Source organism: Engystomops pustulosus, chromosome 1 (genome assembly GCF_040894005.1).
Source record: "Engystomops pustulosus chromosome 1, aEngPut4.maternal, whole genome shotgun sequence".
NCBI classification, from domain to species: domain Eukaryota; kingdom Metazoa; phylum Chordata; class Amphibia; order Anura; family Leptodactylidae; genus Engystomops; species Engystomops pustulosus.
The window spans coordinates 83,003,075-83,024,566 of NC_092411.1; the positions used below are offsets into that span (position 1 = coordinate 83,003,075).

General features: G+C 40.8%; 1 protein-coding gene across 1 annotated transcript in view; it reads left to right on the forward strand.

Moving 5' to 3' along the window:
* Positions 1 to 2,315: 2,315 nt before the first annotated feature.
* Positions 2,316 to 21,492, forward strand: part of SPPL3 (signal peptide peptidase like 3) — a 35,378-nt gene continuing 16,201 nt past the window's right edge. The window contains exon 1 of the mRNA XM_072146013.1: positions 2,316 to 2,622. Coding sequence (XP_072002114.1) covers positions 2,600 to 2,622 — 23 coding nt within the window. The 5' untranslated portion in view covers positions 2,316 to 2,599. The remainder of the gene's footprint in view (positions 2,623 to 21,492) is intronic.

Here is a 21,492-nt window from a genome sequence, read left to right on the forward strand (position 1 = left end):
CACTGTAGAGCTTCACACTAGCATTTGGGTGGTTCTACTTAATGAAGTTGCCAGTTGAGGACTGGTGAGGTTTCTTAAAATAGAGATTAGAATGTACTTGTCTTGTTGCTTAGTTGTGCAGCGGGGCTTCCCACTTCTCTTACTACTCTGGTAAGAGCCTGTTTGTGCTCTTCTCTGAAGGGAGTATTACAAACCATTGTAGGAAATCTTCAGTTTATTGGAAATGTGTTGCATGGAATGGCCTTAATTGCTAAGTACAAAAGTAGACTGTCGAATTTCACATGAAAGTTATTTTTTTCTGCCCATTGTGAGAGTGTCATAGAAATATAAATGTGGTGCTACAGATTCTCAAGCAGCTCAAAGAAGTCAGTTTTATAGCTTTTCTTATCAGCCAAACTGTTTTCAGCTGTGCTAGCATACTTGTGTTTTCTAAACATCCATTAACCATCTTATACAGTTAGCGAACACAATGAGCCACATTCAATTACCTGTCGTGTCGTGATCCCCAAAATCCGATCGTGTGCGACACAAATTCCAGTTAATTACTTGTCCCAGCCGTGCAAATCCCGAAAACTTTGAATATCCGACGAAAGTGTGATCCACGGACCTTTATTAAATAAACCCCAATGTACCAATAAACTACTGCAGTGGTGATGTGTTTTTCTTTCAACAATAAGGAAATTAAGTTACCCCAAACTTTTGAGCAGTAGTGTATTTGTAGTAGTAATATACCATATATACTCGAGTATAAGCCGACCTGAGTATAAGCCGAGACACCTAATTTTAACTGGGAAAACCTATTGACTTGAATATAAGCCGAGGGTGGGAAATGCATTGGTCACAGCCCCCCAGTATATAGCCAGAACACCCCTGTTCTGGATGATAATGTTTCCAATTTATTGTACAGATTGCTACGGACGCAGTGATACCTAACAATTTTCGTGATTTTGTGTTTTTTTTTGTACTTTATTAGATCTGTATATGGAATGTTGGTGTTTAGGGGACTTTTACTTTATTTTATTAATTATTTTTATTTAAAAAAACCTTTATTGTTTTAAACTTTTTTTTTCTTACCAGTTGGCTTGAACAAGCGATCCTCTAAGCCTCCAGTCAGGACCCGGCTCCCGACGACATTGCACAGACACAGGGCACTGGCCATTGGCACTGCACTGGTTCCATTGGAGGTTCGGACCCCCCTGTAAGCGGCACGGAGCCACTTCAGAAGCCTCTTACATGCCATGGTCATGTGTTTAAGGGCCATAGCTGCTTTTTTTTTCCGGTGCTTCCTTAAAGGAAACCTACCACTTCTGATGGTAGGTATGAGATGTAAACACCGGGCACCAGCTCAGGGTGAGCTGGTGCCGGAGCTTACCTTAGCTAGTGTTTTAAACCGCTATATCGCGGTTTAAACACATTTTGATTTACAGCCCCGAGGTAGCTTCGGCGCTGCGCGCGGCCGTGCGCGCCTCCATGGAAAGTGCCGGAGGCGTCACGTGCGCACGGCTGCGCGCAGCGCCGAAGCTACCTCGGGGCTATAAATCAAAATGTGTTTAAACCGCGATATAGCGGTTTAAAACACTAGCTAAGGTAAGCTCCGGCACCAGCTCAGGGTGAGCTAGTGCCCGGTGTTTACATCTCATACCTACCTTCAGAAGTGGTAGGTTTCCTTTAAAGGCAACCTGCCATCTTGGATCTACCTATTAAGGTAGATGCGGTGGAAGGTTCAGCTAATAAATGACATCGTAGCCCTATGTGCTGCCTCGTTCGCGAACGACCCATCACTATCATACGGAGGTCATACAGGCACGTGGAAGCCTTTCTTTATGGACATTAGACCAAGTTGGTTCAGCCTGTAGTGTGTTTTTCCACTTTTGCGGGTGACTCCAAATCCAGACCTTCCATTGATTAATAAATTTTAATAATTTTTTTTTTGTGATTTTGTAGTCCGCACAACTTTGTACATAACAAAGTATTCAATGAGAATATTTCATTCTTTCAGATTTAGGATGTGTTATTTGACTCCCCCTTTCATTTGCTTAAAGTGGACAACCTATTTAACATGGATACAAGATTTTATGGTAAAAAAATACATATAAAAACGCTAAACGCTGTGAAATGAGGCGTAGAGAAACAAAACGGCGGCATCTGGCTCATACAGGCGAGAACAGGGATGCGCCACTACATAACTGCTTACATGCATACGGTGCGCTCCGTTGTATTACATTACGGCCGCTCCGGTACCCCCTGTGTATATTAAGAGGTGCGCACCGTCTCTCGACGTGACGTCATGGGGAGATAGTAAATAACTACGCCCACAAAGATCACGTGACACAACCTGCTCACGGCGCTTGCGCGTACCCTGCAGAGTGTACTGTGAACGCGCTTGTGCTCGTACGTCCCGAGCGCGCAGCCGCGGCCTCTCCGCCAGTGTTAGCCCGGTGCTCGCTGCATGTATTTTTGTGTCTGCCATGGGCCTGCCCCCCTGGGATAAGCGTCCCTTAGACAATTGAGCTCGGGCCGACATGTTGTGTGCACAGCCGGGGAGCCGTCGCTGACAAACACTGGGCCGGAGCCCCGACCCCCGTGAGGAGACGCCGCCATGGCCGAGCAGACCTATTCTTGGTGAGAAAGAGAGGCCGGTGTGGTGGGGATGTGACTGTTGTCGTGTTGTAGATGCTGCTCCTGGCTTCTTTTACGGCTGGAGGGGCTTTGTTCGGGGCTTGAAGGGTCTGTGCACCGGGCGGCCGTGGTGGGCAGGATGATGGTGGTGGGAGTACACAGAGGTCGTTGTGGGCCCGGTATTGTGTGGTGACCGGGGCGGATGCGGTGGGCAGGATGGCGTCTGATCATTGTGCTATTGATTCTACCTGCTGTCTATGGAGGAGCCGTCTTTGTATGCGATGTGTGCGGTACAGTGATGTAAACAATGGCCTTATATGATCACACAGAGCCAGCTGTCCAGGTGCATGGCTCTGCCATCTCCACACATGGATGCGCCATTGTGAGCATTGCTTCCAGTCTCAACTTGCCAGGACACGGCTCTCTTCTAGAAATGACTTCATCTTCAGTGATAATCTGAATAACAAAGCCTAGTGGCACCACAGAGTTATCCTGTTGGGCTTGGGGGCTACAGTGTAAGGGCCTGCAGAAAAGCTCACTTTGACTGCTTGGTTGTATGAACTGGACATCTATCAAATCATATCAATCATTTTGGCCATAGAAACTGTATTGTAATCTGGTAAGAGGAACTAGAACCAAAAAACCTCATAGTTGTCAAAAATATATAGGAAATATTTGGCTTTGTTCCCTTTGTGCCTTCCAAAATGCATAAAATAGAAGACAAAGTATCAGCATTTTATTTTTTTACATGCAGAAAGTTTAAAGGGAACCTGTCAGCAGGTATTGACCTAATAAACAACTACTAGTATGTTGTCATGCAATTAAACACCTTCCAGATGATGTTTCTTTCATGGTCCTGTATGCCGGCATCATACAGAAAATCGGCTTTGAGGCGAGATGTGAATAAGTTGTATAAAGTCAACGGGAGGCGGAGAGTTCAGCACTGAAGTTAGGCTCTTCTTACCTTAAACTCTCCTTCTCCTTAACTTTATACCAGTTTACATCTCACTTCAAAGTTGGTTTTCTGCATGAAGGAACCACGCTGAGCCATGAAAGAAACATAATTTGGAGGATGTTAAGTTGCTTGACAACATACTAGTAGTGGTTTATTAGGCCCATTTCTGATTACAGGTTCCCTTTAAAATCTTGAGTCTGAGATGAGTAGGAACAATGCCTAACTTGGGGAGGTCTCTGAGTCTACACAGCATCACGTAGAACCAGTGAGTAGAAATGTATCTAATAAACCACTACCAATATTTCGTTAAGCAGATTAACACCTTCCAGATCATGTTTACTTCAAGACCTAGTGTGTTGGCATTATCCACGAAATCAACTTTGACGTGAGATATAAATTTGTTGTATAAAGTAATAGATACAGTGGCATTAGTCGAGCCCTCCATGCCTCATGTAACTTATAGCCCTGTGTATGAGGACATCACTAGCCAGCATTCTAGAAGCTTGTTGCATCAGGTCATTCATAGCAGAACACTTGTTCTTGATTTTCTTGATGAGGCAACCATGCTAAGACATGAAACAAACATGATCCATATTAGGTCAATTTCTGCTGATGGGTTCCCTTTAAGCTTTCAATTATTGAACCCTGGTAACCGATGAGGGAGACTGTATGCTGTAAAACCTGATGCATGGCTCCAAAGCATGACCCTGCTCTTGAGGGCTGCTTGTGGGTTTGTGTTTTGCTATTGAGATTTTAGAGAGGCCCCATTATCTTGGCATGAATTGGAATCCCAGCAGCCTAATTAGTTTGGCATATCTTTAAGTATTTTATGGGAGGGATATTCTAGGTCTGTGTGGCTTCTCTATGAATGGGGCACTTCAAATATTCTGACCAGGGGTCTATATAGGTCATTTACATTGATCCACCACCCTGGGGGGCAGGGTTGTGTCCAGTGAAGAGTCTAGCAGCCATAAGTAATTTTTCTTGAAGTAAAGGTAGGTGTATGCTACAAAATAAAATAAACCAAGGCTCTACGGAAAGGTCCCAGAATAACCTGCTACCATAAGGGTTAAATGAGGAGCCACATCCACCATATATGTGAGAGCCCTAGTCTTTATAGCACCTCCAGTGTCTGTTTGCTATGTTAGAGTTCAGCATGTGCTAAAAGGAGGGTGTTTTGTCCTATTTGGTCAAAAGCTTAAATGAGTTTTCTTGAAGTATCACACATTCGGAGAAACCCATTGTGCAGAATACAATGTGTATTTTTTGGGAATATGGTGTCACCTTATTGTTCCTCCCAGCAAAGGAGGTACAATGGTTTACTTTGGGTATAATCACTCCTCCCTTCTCTATAGGGACACGTGGTGCCCGGCAAATATACGATGCTCACCGTGCCATGGCAGGGCGTCATAGGTGTCTAATAATATTTACTTTGTTAATAAACTCCTGCACAATGGGTGCCGAAGTCTGAATCCACTGGGCCACGATAGACTTGCGTGGCAGATAAAGTGACTTTAATACACCGAACAAAGTAACCCCATCTGTGGCATCTGCTTCTACAATACCCAGTAGGCAGACTTATGGATCTGGTTCAAGATCCGCCGAAAGTACACTATGGGTCTAGTGCATAACATGCTTCCGTTAATTCTCCTAATCACTTGCATTCCTACATCATATGCAGCAGTTTGGCATCCGGAACTGAACATTTAGAATAACAACAGTCGGGACAGATCCATGTTATATGGAGTAAATTGGGCATCTTGTATATCCTCTGCAGAAAGTGTATTTGGGATAGCTGCTGGGCATCTGACTAAGACAATGTTATCCCCTCCAGGACAGCCTCCCACTGGGAATCTGAAATTTCCCCCAAGTCTGCTTCCCATTTTTCTTACATAGAAAGGGGTTATGCTTTTTAAAAATTATTGCAAGAGGTTATCATGGATAGTGGAAATAATGCCTCTACTTGGACCCCCTCCAACTGCAAGCTTTAAGACACAATGGCAGGAGGTCTGGATGGTTCCATCTCTAATAGACTTCTCATATGCATGTTTTAGTTGAAGAAATGTATAAAACTGTGCAAGCAGTAGATAAGATGTTCTGCATCTGAGCAAAGGAATTAAAACCATTCCCATCCAAAAGTTGATTGAGAGACCAAATATGTTTACTCTCCACAGTGAAAACCTCTATAATCTAAACACTTCTGGGAGCGGTGGGTTGTGCAAGATAGGAAAATACTCACCCTTACTCTGAACCCCAAGCAGGCTCTTCACTTTGGTCCAAAACTTTGCTATTAAAGCCAACGTTGGTGTTTCTCGCATCTCTAGATGTCACTTGTCAACAGCCGCAATTGGTGGTCATTGAATGCAACAGTCTCCAGTTAGGCCGTGCCCTATCCACGCTCTGTGCCCACCCCCACAGCAGATAATTACCCCCCCCCCCCCCTTGATGCCAAATTACTTGAACTTCCTAACTATTTCTAGGGGCAGTTCATAAGTCCGGCCAACGGCTCAATGACGGACTTGTCCCATTTAATCCTTAAGTCAGATCTATCTAAATTGTGGTCTGAAACCCATAGCCTGCTGTTTATGGTAGAGCTGGAAGATCAATGGAGTGTATAGCTTGTTTATTTGAAAGTTATCAAGGTCCAATTTTTATTTTTTGACCAGCTTGGGGGTTGAGTTCTTAACTGACATGCTGAGTTCAGTCCTGGTTCGCAGTGTTCGGGCCGCGCGATCCGGGCAGCATGCGATGCGAGTTCATCGCATCACACTCGCAAGTGTGGAACGGGCCTAACACTCATCCATCAGTGTATCTTGTCTAAGACCCGTTAACTAGGAACCTGAAAAACCTTTCCTAACCAACCCTAAGGGTACTGAAGTCTAGTAGTGTAACAATTACGAATGACATTTGACCCACTATCTTTAAAAATAATTACTCACATTTCTCTTATATTCAGGACATGCTGAAACCTTATTCTCCCAATCACGGAGAGGCAGCAGCAGTGCCTGTACTGAACCTCATGGGCATGTGATTGGTAGTCATTGGGGGACATGTCTTACTCCTATTGCTTCCTTTTTAGGTGCAGAATCAAGCAGTGTACCAATGTCAGCTGCCTCAAGGATTAGGTGCAGTGTGCTGGATTTATTTTTGTAGCCCAGATTTAACTTGTGCAACTTTTGGGCTTGGAATTGTCCCATTCTTGCGTCTAATAAGTCGCAAAACTGAGCTTGCTAGACCCACCCTTTTTGTAAACTACTTTTTGGAACTAAGGTCATAAACCACAAAAAGTTGCAAAAGTGAGACTAAACGGGCAACTCATCACATGTATGATTAAGTAGGCCAACTTCAGAAAACCTGAAAAAGGCATAGAACAGTTGTATTAAGCTGTTTTCCAGCTCCAACCACCTCAGTGTGGTAGGGACAGGTCTCTTCTATTCAGCTGTGAATGGCTGAGATCGGAATTACCCTTTAAGCACAGATCTTGGGTCTAATTTGGATCCAAGAGAGGGGTGGGGTAGGGGGTGAAGGTCTACTCCAATATGGTGGCACATGCCTGTGAAATGCTTTGCGATGCAGAAAGCACCTGGTATGTGTGAAAAGGGCTCAGCCCATGACCCCTTTCATACATCCTTAACACCACCATAAAATACTAATATCAATTATATTAAAAAGATTGTCTGTTTTACTTAACTACTTAACTCCTTAACTTTCCTTGACGTACCTGTACGTCATGGAGTAGTTAAGGACGTATGAAGAGAGCTCACAAGGTTAGCACACGTCATACAGACATGGGGTTTGCTGCATGTTGCCGCTAACACAGCACCGATTGTTGGTGTTAACTCTTTGAATCTCGGCAGCATTTAAGACGGTCACCGCCATCTTGGCTTTTATCATCCCTCCACGTGGTGTCATCAGGGAGAGTCGGTCTGTTGCCATGATCGCCTCGGTTCATATAAAGACTTGAGGCTGTCTCTCTTTAGCCCATCTATTACAATGTGCATATTGCAGCAAAGACTTACCGGTGACACCCTAACACCGATCGCGGGTGTTATAACAGTGATCGCTGCCGGCAGCCTCAAAAAGATAGCGGCGCATGGGCACCGCCATCTTGCCTAGGATCGTCGCTCCCTGTGACGTCATCGGGGAGCGGCAATCAGTCTCCATGGTAGCCTCGGGTCTTCCAAAGACCCGCGGCTATTTAGTTTTAACGCCTTCATTACAATGTGCTGATAGCACATTGTAATGAATGAGGAGGAAAATCCCCATATACTGCCATACTGCAGTATGGCAGTATATGATAGGATCGATCAGACTACCTAGGGTTAAAGTACCCTAGGGAGTCTGAAAAATATTAAAAAGAAAAATAAAGTTTAAAAAAAAAATAATTATAATAAAAAAACCTAAAAATTCACCCCCTTTCCCTAGAACTGACATAAATATAAATAAACAGTAAAAATCATAAACGTATTAGGTATCGCTCGGTCTATCAAATTATATTAAGTTTTTCAGTGCGTTAAACCCTCTAATGGAAAATAGCGCCCAAAGTCGAAAATGGCACTTTTTTGCCATTTTGAAAAATATAAAAAAAATCTATAAAAATTGATCAAAAAGTCGTACAGTCCTAAAAATGATATCATTGAAAATATTATCAAATGTCGCAAAAAATGACACCACCTACAGCTCCGTACAACGAAGTATAAAAAAAGTTATTAGCGCCAGAAGATGGCAAAATAAAAAAAAAAATTTAAAAAACATTTTTTAATTTTTGTAAATGTATGAAAATATTATAAAACCTATACAAATTTGGTATCCCCGTAATCGTACCAACCCAAAGAATAAAGTAGACATGTCATTTGGGGCGCACAGTGAAAGCTGTAATATCCAAGCCCACAAGAAAATGGCGCAAATGCGTTTTTTTCACCATATGAAGTGCAATCTATTACGCAGAAAACAACCCGTCACACAGCTCTTTACTTGTAAAAATAAAAAAGTTATAGATTTTTTTTAAGGTGAAAAGTGGAAATGTAAAAACAAGAAAGGGCCCGGTCCTTAACCGTTAAATAGTGTCACAAGCAGAAAACAAGCCCTGATACAGCTCCTTACATGGAAAATTAAGTTACAGGCTGTTCAAGGGTTACATACATAATAGGTTCCATAGGTTTGTTCTTAAGTTGAATTTGTATGCAAGTTGAAACTGTATGTTTTATAATTGTAGATCCAGACAAAATGTTTTTCTCAGTGACAATTGTAGTTTCAAATTCCTTTTTTTTTCTGTAATTGGACTTGGGATTATCAATAAAGCTTCATTACAGACACTTTACAGCTGATCATTGCAGTCTGGGTCTATAGTAAAACTTCCAGAGAACTTCACCAGAGGGCTGAGGGGTTCCTCTTTAACTAGGGGTCGTCTGTAAGTTGCTTGTCCTTTAAGTAGGGGGACCGCCTGTTTAAGTTTTTGGAAGGTATTGGCTTTTTCACACATTGACGGCGAACTCAAAATTGTATGTTGCATGAAAAAGAAAAAAACCTTTCCATGGGCCATGATTGCAGCTAGGGAGATGCATATTGTCACCATGTTTCGCAATTCTTTCTAATCTCTAATAAGCCCAAGTAATTGCTGCAGGTCTGGTATAGCCCAGGGAAGGTTTGTTCAGACTGACCTTTCCCCTGCCTCAGGGAGCATGAAGTTTTATATACCGGTTATTCATTTGACCGTGTAACATAAACGGACTGGCTCTACAACAGCTGTCTGGTGGATCTGGGTCAGGTGACGGCCTGGGTGTATTCACACACTGCAGATTTGTTGTAGACCTATTTATGACAGTAAATGTCTACAGCAAAATCTATAACCTTTAGCAAAGGAATGGCTGTATTAAAAATTGCAAGTATGAGTACAGGTATTTTTAATGCTACTAAACACTTACAATGATGAACATAAACTAAACTGAATACTGTACCTATGTTTTGGGCTTGGGCCAATCAAAAGCTAATAGAGTCCCCAAAATGGTTAAAATTTCAGCACGTCCCCTGAAAAAAATAAAACCTAAAATTAAACCGCTTAGTACACCGAAGTATGAAAGTTACCTGTTGCAGAATATGGTGAAACAAAGATTTTTTTTTTTTTTTTTCCCTGTACAAAAGGCTTTACATTTTTTAATAAGCTATATAAAGACGGGCCGCTATATTAAGAATACATTCTCATTTGGATCACACAGCCAAAGCTATAAGAACAGAGACCACAAGAAACTGATCAGTTTTTCTTTGGTCAATTTCACCGCATCCCCCCCCCCCCCCCAAGTACATGGCATAGAATATTAAATACAATCACTCTTATAGCTCTGTACACATGCAAAAATAAAGTTCCCAATTTTGTTTAAAGGAGGGGAGCATAAAAAGGGAAACTTAAAACTGGGAAAGGTATGTGAGGGAAGTATTAAGCACTTTATAAATATGGAATGGATATAGATCATAGGACATTATAAAATATATGCATATATGTATGTGCATTCAGTAGCAGGGCAAATCTTATATTATGCATTGACCTTTGGCAACAGCAAAATATTATGATGTTTAACCTTGGTATTGAAATAGTGACAGAAAATTGTATAAATAGAATCTGCAAGGGAATCGGCCCCTGATAATTCCCATGTGAAAGGAGTAGTGATACACATGTGTGACCACTGCCGCTGAACAGTGGTCATGCATGTACCTAGTTAACATGGTGTCCCCCCCTGCAACTCCTTTTCCTGCGCATAGGTTATAATTGACATTACAACCGGAGTCGGTATGTACAGCTCTGTGCATCTATATTCCTGTGATATCCTGTGTGATCATCATGTAAATGAGTGAGGCTGTGCACAGACTTGGCTGAAAATGAGTCAATAGCGTCTTTCTAATGTCAAGTCTAAAGTTTTAGTCCCCACCCTTGTTTTGTCTCTGTGTATGACAGTGTTTTGAAGAAGCCACAGATGAATGATGTATTTTTTTTTGCTTTGATGTTATAATAACGTTAAGGTGTAGATAGACACAAGCTGTTTCATGTCATCATTAGATGATCAAGTAAAAGTCAAGTACTTGTTACTTCTTAACAAACTCGGTGTGGGAAAGGTGGATCTCTTTCATGGGTGTCGTAATTTTTTCTTTTCTCTTTAACCCATCAAGGACACAGGGCTTTTTCCACTCATTTCTTGTTCGCCACCTTTTAAAATCCATAACTTTTTCATTTTTTTCATATACAGTGCTGTGTGAGGGCTTATTTTGTGTGTAACAAATTTTTTTTTTCTTCTCCATGGCGTTATTTATTATTCCTTGCTGTGTACTGGGAAGCTGGAAAAAAAATTCCAAATGTGAAAAAATTTGGGGGAAAAAAAGCGTTTGCGTCAGGTTCAGTTTTTAAGTCTTTTACTGTGCACTCCAAATAACACCTCTGCTTTATTCTTTGGTTCGGAATGATCACGGTAAATCCATGTTTATAAAGGTTTTATTTTGTTTTTTTTAATACATTTTCACACGTGTACAAAAAAGAAAAGAATTTCTTCTGACGCTAATAACTTTTTTCATATTTCTGGAGCTGTGTTAGGTGTAAATGAGCTGAAGTTTTAATTGCTACCATTTTTAGGTCCGTGCAATATTTTGATCTCTCTTTATTCCATTTTTATGTGATGTAAAATAATGTTAAAGTCGCGTTTCAGACATTTGGGCGCTATTTTTCCTTATCTGGTTCACTGCCGGCAATACGTTTTTATATTTTGATCGGGCCTTTTGAGAAGTGGCTGATGGTCTGATTGTTCCTACCATATACTGCAATACTACTGTCGAGTGAATGGAGCCCAACTTTGCGCCATAATGATTATGCAACTGGGACTACATACATTTATCCTCGGCTTTGCAGGTGCTACTTTAATAGATAAAGACAGAACTCTAGGTTTATAAAATTGGACAGGCCTTGTGGCCTAGCTTGTGTGTCTCTGTCACCGCATTTGGTTTTTATTCTCTGCCACAGCTTCTCCAAGCAACATTATTCATACATGAGTCCATTGTGTACAGATTAGTGTTCAGTTACAATCCGATCCCTTCAGGTAGCTACACATGGCCTGATGCAGTCATTCAACAGGACCATTGTCCACCCTTGCTGCTTTGACCCGGTCATTTTCAGTACTGTGTCAAATGTCACTTCAGTTCCTTGTAAAATAGTTGGGAAGATGCTAAATGCTACTTAAGGAAACCCGACTTACAGACGACCCCTAGTTAAAGATGGACTCCTCTGCCCACTGTGACCTCTAGTGAAGCTCTTTGAATGCAGTCCCAGGCTGCAACAACCAGCTGTAAAATGTCTGTAATGAAGCTTTATTGATAGCCCTTGGACCCACGACAGCAAACATTTTTGAAACTCCAATTGTCACTGGGGCATTTTTTTTTTTTTTTGTCTGGATCTACAATGATTAAATATACAGTTTCGACTTAAGAACAAACCTATGGACTCGTATTGTCCATAACCCTGGGATTACCTGTAAAGAACAATATGTAAAATAGTCATGAAGTTATTAGACTTTCTACATCTAAAAACTGAAATCCGCACATATTGTACTACTATTATGACATAAAAAGTGGAAAAGATTCTTGAGTGAGTTTTTTTTTTTTTTTTTAATTTAACATTCCATGTGCATTTAACTAGCATTCTGTGTAAACACATTAAGATTGGTGATAAAAGTTGATCATTGCTCTTGCATGTTCATGCTGCTATAAAAATGCTGTTTATCGGCAGCACAATCTCTGTGTGCAAATACCACTTGCAGCCACATTTATGGTGGGCATTGCTAGTGCACGGCTCAGTTGGCAAGCTTAGTATTGCCACACAATTGCTTAGTAATCCTTGTTGTGGCACTTTCATACAACACATTTAATTATTTCAATGTCTGCCTGAGAAACATTCTTTCCAGCAACCTGTCTGTCCAACGGATAACTTTCTTGCATGTTTTTAGAAATGTGCTTCTGTGTAGTATAGGTAGGAGACAATGAAAAATATGCAAAAAAAAAACAGTGCCCAAACCAGCTTTGCTGTCTGATGTTACAATTAGGAGGATTTGACTTGGGACTGTACGCCCAAATAACACCAGCTTATCCTGTTATTCTGCAGTTTTGTACCTGGACAGATAACATTAATGACCTTTGCAGACTAATTGTAAGTTAAAAAAAAAAAATCATTCCTTAAAAAATTATATACTATAATTGGCCATTGCTATGTTACAATAATTCAGAAGCGGGTTCAGCACTTTGCTTTCTTTGGTTGTCCCTCACGTTGAATGTTTGGTAGACTCTGGATCCCCAGTTATCCATGCTATTTGTAGGATGGGTATCCTACATAAAAACTTACTGCTTTTACTATCTGTATTTCATCAAGCTATTTTACAGTCCCCTTGCATACCTGTGTATGACTAAGGTTTAATGAAGAGGGTGTGTTCAGTGTGTGTAGAACCTGTCATTTCACCTCTGCCCTACAAACAAAGTATTATTCACTACTTTAGTGGTGTCCAGTTGTTTTTATCCATGAACCATTCTTCAATAATCCAATTTTATTCTCTACAACACAATCAAGCTCTGGCTCCTCCTCATGGCTGCTCTGCTTTCTAACAATGCCCTGCATTACTGATGCATCTCTAGGTGACATTGGCTGGTTATATACACACACTGAGAGACTTCACAAGGAGCGGAGTGTGGTGTCTGCATTGAGAGGGGTGGTAGAAAGCGGGCTGCCATGTGGCGGCAGAGGGAGAATAAAAGTGGACTTTTTTTGAAGAATGAGGGAACTTAAGAGAGAGAAATGAATGGATACTATTAACAGAACCAGTCACCAGGGACCCCATTTTCGCTAAAGACAGGTTGGGCCTGTCTATTAACACTGTATATAACTAGGATTTGTGTATTTGTATTACTGAATATTCCTTACTCTTCCTTGGCTAAAAATACTCCTCAGAAATGGTGAGAGGAGAATTATTACCCTTCTGGAAAAATGTTAGTGTGACCTGGGTGTCGCTGATTGTATTGACCTATGTGGTCAGCAGACTCTTTCCAGCACTCTGGTCCTTTGTTGTAGACATGTAAACAACAACTTACTGGGGTTGGCTTTTTGTCTTTTTCAGCGTGCTTTGAAAAGACTTTTCTATACTGTTTTTACATTTTTTTTTTTTTTTTTTTTTTTTTTTTTTTCTTTCTAGAAAGTAATCTTATTTGCTTAGAGGAAAAACTGCTGCCTTAATCTTATCCATTCATTATTCTGACTTTTCTTTTTGTTAACGTTAAGGAGGTTGTTGTTTATACAGAATCTTTACATTTAAATGTGAGCTCGGCAGGTCAAACATGTTATGTTTCAGTTTAACCCCCATGCAGGAAAGCGGGTTGTCAGTGGGGTCATGTTAAAGGTCACCACTGGTTTGGCTTTAATCCCACATTATTTCATTAGGCCTTTTGAAAGTCTTGCTTGATGTTAAGCAGGCTGCCTTTTATAAGGTAGTCAAGAGGCAATATTTCCCTTACCCATACTGGAAAACATATTTGCATAATCCCCAAGAAGTGGATTGGGCATCACTAAGATTAACCGCATCACCACCACCATCTGAGAAGCAAGAAGCTGCCAGGCTCGTGTGCAAGTTGCTTAGGCATTCAAGAATAAAATTAAGAAGTTAAGAAGGTTGGGGTGTGTTAAAGGACATCTATCACCACTTTAGCGGTGTTAGACTGTCCTATAAGGGCTGCTAGTTACCTGTAGGAGATAATTCCATTTCTTTAAGCTAAATCTGTGGCACCGTAATGTTATGTAAATGAGCCAGCGGCACTCAGGCTCGTGCCACTTGAGTGCGTCATGGCTCCCCCGCTCAATAATTTATGCACCTTTCTGGATGTGGTGATACCTAATGTTTATCATTATGTTCTAGGGAAAGGGGTGATTTTTCTTAAATTTTTAAAACTTTTTTTGTTTTTTTGTTTTTCAGTCCCCCCTGGGGTACTTATACAGCTGTATTGCAATACATTGATGTACTGCCTTTAGATTAGTCTGTCGCAGACAGATATAAAAATACTAATGATGGCTGTGGGAGAGTATAATAGTAGGGTGTCGACTGGCCTTTACAGATGGCAACGACCAGACCTGTTAGGTGCTATGATCGGTACCACCAGACCTGTTAGGTGCCATGATCGGCACCAGCACTGAACATGGCAGTTTCCGGCGGGTGTTGGTTGACCCCTACTGCTCGGTCCAAGCTCCCTCCATACTTTCCTTCACGAATGTATGTTTGTTGGGTTTCCTTTAACCCCTTCACAACCATCAATCCGGAATGTACCTATTAATGTAGATTTGATGGTAGTTTCCTTGTTTTATTTCATGCCCTAAACTATATTTCTCTTATCCTATAGTATTTTCTAACTTTATATACACTTCTATGCAAATTTTCAACAAAGGCTACTGGGGCATGAAGTTGCCTCTCCTCCAGTCTTTGGGAGCCGTTTCTCCATGCCCCAATAGCTACTGCTGTCCCTAGTACCTGTAAGTCCTAGTCGTGCTTCTGTTGCTATACCTGCTCGTACGGAGCTCTGCAGAGTAGCTCTGGCTTCAGTACCAACTGGAGGACCGATAGGCGCGTGTGCAACACTGAAGTTGGATATACTGCATGCACAGTGCTCTGAAGGTGCAGAGACTACAAGGATGTCTGATGAAAATTTGCAACTTTATCTACAGATAACGAATAGTTGATATTTATGTATTCTTTTTTTCAGATAATCTAAAATAAATGGTAACAAGTGAACTGTTATTGAATAGTAAAATTAAAATTCATTCACACAGTGTTGGGGCTTATTTGAGGATTTTACCCTTTCATAATGAGTAATGAAATTTGCTGCAATCCTGTTTTTCTGGATGTTATTTAACCACCTCCTGCTGTGGTTCAGTGGATGGAGGGGGGGGGGGGGAGTATTTAGTCAGCCACTAATTTTGCAGTTCTCTTTTGCACTGCCCAAATACTTATTTTCCACCATCCTTTACAAATAAATTCTGGGAATGTGTGATTTTCTGGATTTTCTCTTTTTTTTTTTTTTGGTATCATGGTTGAGGTCTACCGCTGGTGTCAATAAGTGGCCTTTCTCATATGGGAGAACTTGCACAATTGGTGGTTGACTAAATACTTTTTTTCAATAAAATATAGTTTGCCGTGCCACCAATTTATTTTGCTTAACCCGCCTTTATAATACTTATATTGCCACAATCATTATTGTGCCCACCTTAATAAATGTGTAGAGCCCCTACAATGATATGCTGTGGATAGGGGATAACAATCAAAGTTTTTGTCTCCTTTAACCTTTAGCTTCCTTTCCTTCTTTTGTATATGGACCAGCTCACAGCTAGAGAGAGAACCAAAATCAACCCCTCCCCGACATTTGACATAATAGTACTGCATCGCGGGAGGTGCGTTCCCGTAAAATGCAGTACTATTACGTCAAACTTCTGACCACGGCGTGTTATGGGGCATTTAAGGTGAATCGGAGACCCCCCCCTTCCCCCCTCTGAAGTTCCGATCACAGCCTCGGGGCAACGCAATCCTCCTTCCGCATTACACAGTGTAATACATCTGTATTACACTGTGTAATGTGAAGAGCTTGAACAAGCGATCAGTGGATCGCTTGTTCAAGCTTACCTGTAAAAGTAAATAAAAAAGAACAAATACACAAATATTCCCTATACACATGCAATTAAGTGCGAAAAACACAATCGCCAAAAAACCCCACATATTTGGTATCATCGCGTCCGTAACAATCCGTATAATAACTCAGAAACATTATTGGACCGGCTCGGTGAACGCCATAAAAACAAAAAAAAAAATTTACATTTTTCATAAAATCTCTGCACAAAAATGTTCTAAAAATTGATCAAAAAAAGTTATGTGCGCCAAAATGGTACCACTGAAAAGAACAACTCAACACGTAAAAAATAAGCCCTAAACTAGATCTGTCAACTAAAAAATATTAAAGTTACATCTCCAAAAAGATGGTAATGCAAAAACAAATGAGATTTCCTCTATATTAGTTTTTATCCGGTAAAAATAATTGAAAAACTATATAAATGAGGCATCACCGAATTCGTAGTGACCTGTAGAATGAAGATAATATAATATTTTTAGTGTACGGTGTACATCCCTCAAAAAATACAAAAAGAAAGTAAACCAAAATTGACAATTTTCTTTTCACCCATACATTCAAGAGTTAATAAAATTTCATCAATAAGCTAATGACCCACTAAAATAAAGTACAGGCAGTCCCCGGGTTACATACAAGATAGGGTCTGTAGGTTTGTTCTTAAGTTGAGTTTGTATGTAAGTCGGAACTGTATATTTTATCATTGTAATCCCAGCCAGAACTTTTTTGGTCTCTGTGACAATTGCATTTTAAAAATATTGGGTTGCCATAAGAACCAGGATTAACACTAAAGCTTCATTACAGACACCTGTGATACCTGTTACAGCTGATCAGTGTAGCCTAGGACTAAAGTACAATAAATTACCAATATCCAGAGGTCTGTTTGTAACTAGGGGTCGTATGTAAGTCGAGTGTTCTTAAGTAGGGGACCGCCTGTATTTGTAAAGTTCATCTCATGTCGCAAAAATAAGCCCTTATAAGTCCAAATTGCCCAAAAAATAAAGATTGTATAGCCAATAAAAAGTGACAATGCATAATCTGCTCTGAGTGGCTCAGCTTCTCTTTGATGCCCTGGCGTGTGCCCATACAGCAGGTTACCACCACATATGGGGTATTGTTATACGCAGGAGGGATTGGGTATCAAATTTTGTGGAGCGTTTTGGTATTTTATCGACAGAGAATTTTGTAAATTTTTTTGAAAAACATATTCGCTTAGCCAAAAAAATTTCACTTTCAAAATTGCGTCCGATTTTTGTTCATAAAAGTTGTTTTACGTGCATTGAGGGGTGTAGTTTCTATAATGGGGTATTTTATGGAGTTTTACTTTTATTTAGGTCTCTCAAAGTGATTTTTATGAAAATGTGAAAAATTGTACCTAACGTTCAAAGCCCCTTAACATCTTACAAAAATAAGAGTATATAAAAAAAAAAATGTCCACATAAAGTAGACATACAGTGAATGTTAGTTATTAAAGAGAACCCGTCATGCAAAATAACCCCCCTAATCTAAATATATTTTCATAAACTGCCATTAGAGAGCATTGCCTCTATCCCTTTATTGTCCCTCTACATGCCTGTAAACCTAAGCAATGAGGTCCTAAAGCTGTATGCAAATGACCTGTGAAATGTCCAATGAAGCATTAGCATATTCAAGCTGTCCACTCTATTCATGAGTGGGAGGCACAGCCACACCCCCAGTACATGACTGACAGCCTGTATAATGATGTGCTTCCTGGTGCTGGCGGCCACACCCCCTGCAGCCTGTGTGTGTATAGGAGAGATACAGCAGCTCCAGGCAGCCATGTTACAGCAGAACATGTCAGATTCATGTGTAGCTGATGTCTGTGTCTCTCACCTGTATATTAGGAGGATGCAGCATGTCAGCAGATGCAGAACACACACTAGCCATGCTTTACTATACATTACACAGACATGAGCAGGGGGAGGAGAGGGGAGGGGTAACAGGGGTGACCTCACTGCCTCTGACCATGTGACCAGCCTAATTTACATGATAAAAAATAGATGATTTTAAAATGAATAATGTATGAAATAACTAGATAAAGGCTGGGATGGGATCCTTGTGAGCTGCTCCAACAGGTAGTAGAGACAGGACAAGTGACACAGACCTGATGACAGGTGTCCTTTTAAGTATTTTTGCAGTTATGACTATGTGTGGAAAAAGTAGAACATTTTGAAGTTCGAAAATCAAGAATTTTTCCAAATTTTCACCAAATATCTGATTTTTCTCATAAATAAATGCAAAACCTACCACCCGAATTTTTCAACTAACATGAAGTACAAAGTGTCACGAGAAAACAATTTTAAAATCACTTGGATATGTTAAAGCCTTCCAAAGTTATAACCACTTATAGTGACACAGGGCAGATTTGAAAAAAAGGGCCGTGTCAGGAAGGTGAAAAGTGGCTTCAGCGTTAAGGGGTTAAGCATTATAAACCAGGGACACTTGTTTAGATTCAGGAACCATTACTTGTAATAAGAAGGTAAAAGAGCAGATCCTGCCACAAGGGGCACATACCAGTATGCCAGTGTGCTTGGTTTACAATACATCATCCTGGTGGTAGATTTCCTTTAAGTACATTACAAAGTTACCAGCACTATTAATTTCTGCAGCAAAAAAATGTGCTTCAAAAGTTTATTTAATAACTGTTGAGCCTTGAAACATTTATTTCAGATTTGAGATCAGATGATATTGTATATAAGGGGAGCATATAAAAAACAATCCTTCAGGCACAACTCCTGAATCGAGGAAACAATATCATGTATCTAATTCTATTAGAAAATGGTACAGAAATCCTGATTGATGCTGACAACTGGTATTCAATTAATGTACAGGTCTTCATACATGTTGGATTTGTTGAGCTTTTGCAGAATGCTTAAAGGGAACCTACCACCACGATTCTACCTATAAAGGTAGATCGCGTGGTAGGTGGATGAATGGGACGTGAGGATAGCCCTTTTTTGGGCTAATCCACACGTCCCAGCTGTCTTTTAGTAAACTTTACTAAGCGGGGTATGTAAATTTTTTTTTTTTTTTTAAGCGGCTACTGGGGCGCGGAGTAGCCGTACATGGTGCTACACGTCGCGGCTACTCTACGCCCCAGTAGCCTCTTTTCTCCGCTTACCATTTCATCCTCGTCAGAGTACTCGCCGTTCTGCGCATGCGCAGTAGTGCCGGCATCGGAGCTATGGCCGCGCATGTGCAGAACGCCGGGTACATGGACTAGGTTGCGCAGTTATGAGGAGCTGCGCACCGAAGATGAAATGGTAGGCGGAGAAAAGAGGCTACTGGGGCGTAAAGTAGCTGCGACATAAAGCCTCACGTCCGACTACTCCACGCCCCATTAGCCGGCTTAAAAAAATTTACATATCCGCTTATTAAAGTTTACTAAAAGATAGCTGGGACGTGAGGATTAGCCCCAAAAAGGGCTATCCTAACGACCCATTCATCCACCTTTTATAGGTAGAATTGTGGTGGTAGGTTCCCTTTAAGGCCACTGCACATGTCGCTCCATCATGTAGGGTTACAGGTTTAGAACCCCATTCTTGTGATCTATAAGTTTCACAGCGATGAAACCCAAGAGATTAGCAGGGTCAGGAGATAACGTAACATACCACTTTAATGGTTGGCACTATGCTGTCTGAACGGATTGGGAAGTTCAGAAATCTGTTTTCTGTGGACTTGGCCATAATGTTAGATGATGACAACTGCTCTGTATGCATAATGAAAAAACTATCAGGATTTCTGTAAACATTGCAATTAGAATTGGATACATGATATTGATTCTTTTATGCTTTAAATTAAATGTTTAAAGAACAAAAATATGTATTTAGGGGAGTAACAATTTTTAGAATCTTTGAATATTGTGCAACTTTAGAATTTTCATCATTCTACTAATTCAGTGTAAAAGGAATAATGTGATCTAGATAAGGGCTATTAGAGACCAGAAGGAAGCAGGGATTTGTGTGTTTGTGGAACAATCCGTGTGATATTCACTATAGAAGTAGTTCTTATTAATGTGAATGGTAGATCTCCATAGATTCCAGTATAGAAAGTGTCAATGGATGCATGTTCATGCTGCTCAGCAACCATGCCAATGTTCTATATACATAATCGCCTTGTTTTGGTTTGTCTTATGCCGATTCTTACACGCCCATGTTCTACATGGATAAGACATTGGAAAATGTAGTGTTTGCTTAGTAACTTTTCCTCAGCCCTTTCACGATTGGTTACTACAGATCAAGCCACCTCTGCAGTATTGAGTGAAATGTACTGTATTTCTTGTGAGGATTCTGTAGGGGGCAGTACTTGGCATGGTTTATGTGCAGCCCCCACATATAAATGGTGTGCGTTTGTAAGCTTTATGTAAATGATCAACGTTGTTGGCCCATAACTTCTATGCTTTCTATGGAATTGAATTTCCCCTTTGACCGAGCATTATGTCTCTTCTAGCCTAGTAGTGATGATTTGATCAGAAAGCTGTGCTCCAGTGTTCCTGGACTGTCAGGTCACAGCAATAGAAATTGCTACCGGCACAGCATTTTCTATTACTTTTCTGCAGACTTTCTGTACTGGAGGTGATAATTGAGTTTTGGAGAGGTTTTACTGTACAATGTGAAATTAGAAATTCCTTCATAATGAAGACTGGTTCCAAAGGAAAGTGAGACGTTGTTATAGCAACTAGACGGGTCACTGCTAGATTTTATAACCTATAATGCATCCATTAGTCTTGAAGGATTTTAATAGGATTAGGCATGCATAACTACCTTGTTCCCACAATAGTGCCACACCTGTCCCCTGGTTGTATGCAGAACAGCCCCATGCCATATAGGGAGAGGTACTGTACATACTCCTGACTTGCCCCACAGATCCCGAGAACAGGGGGGAAGGAGGGTGGGGTGCGATGTACCCCTGCCGGACTGCTGCTCCGCTCTTCCTGGGGAGCAACAAGGGATCTGATGAATCTTGGATTTATATTTCATACCATATGGTAAAATGTCACTGGGATGACGCCAAATCCCAACACACATTTTGGCACCCTGGTGGAGTCCTGTAAAATGTCTGTGTTTGCCATTATCCTAGTAAAGGACATGTGTTATTCTTGGACCTTTATGCAGTCAGTATTTTGCAATGGTAGCAACCCTTCCATTTGTACAATCTATTATTTGTTTGCCTACAGCTACGGATGCAAAAAAACGGACCCAATGCTGACTGTGAAA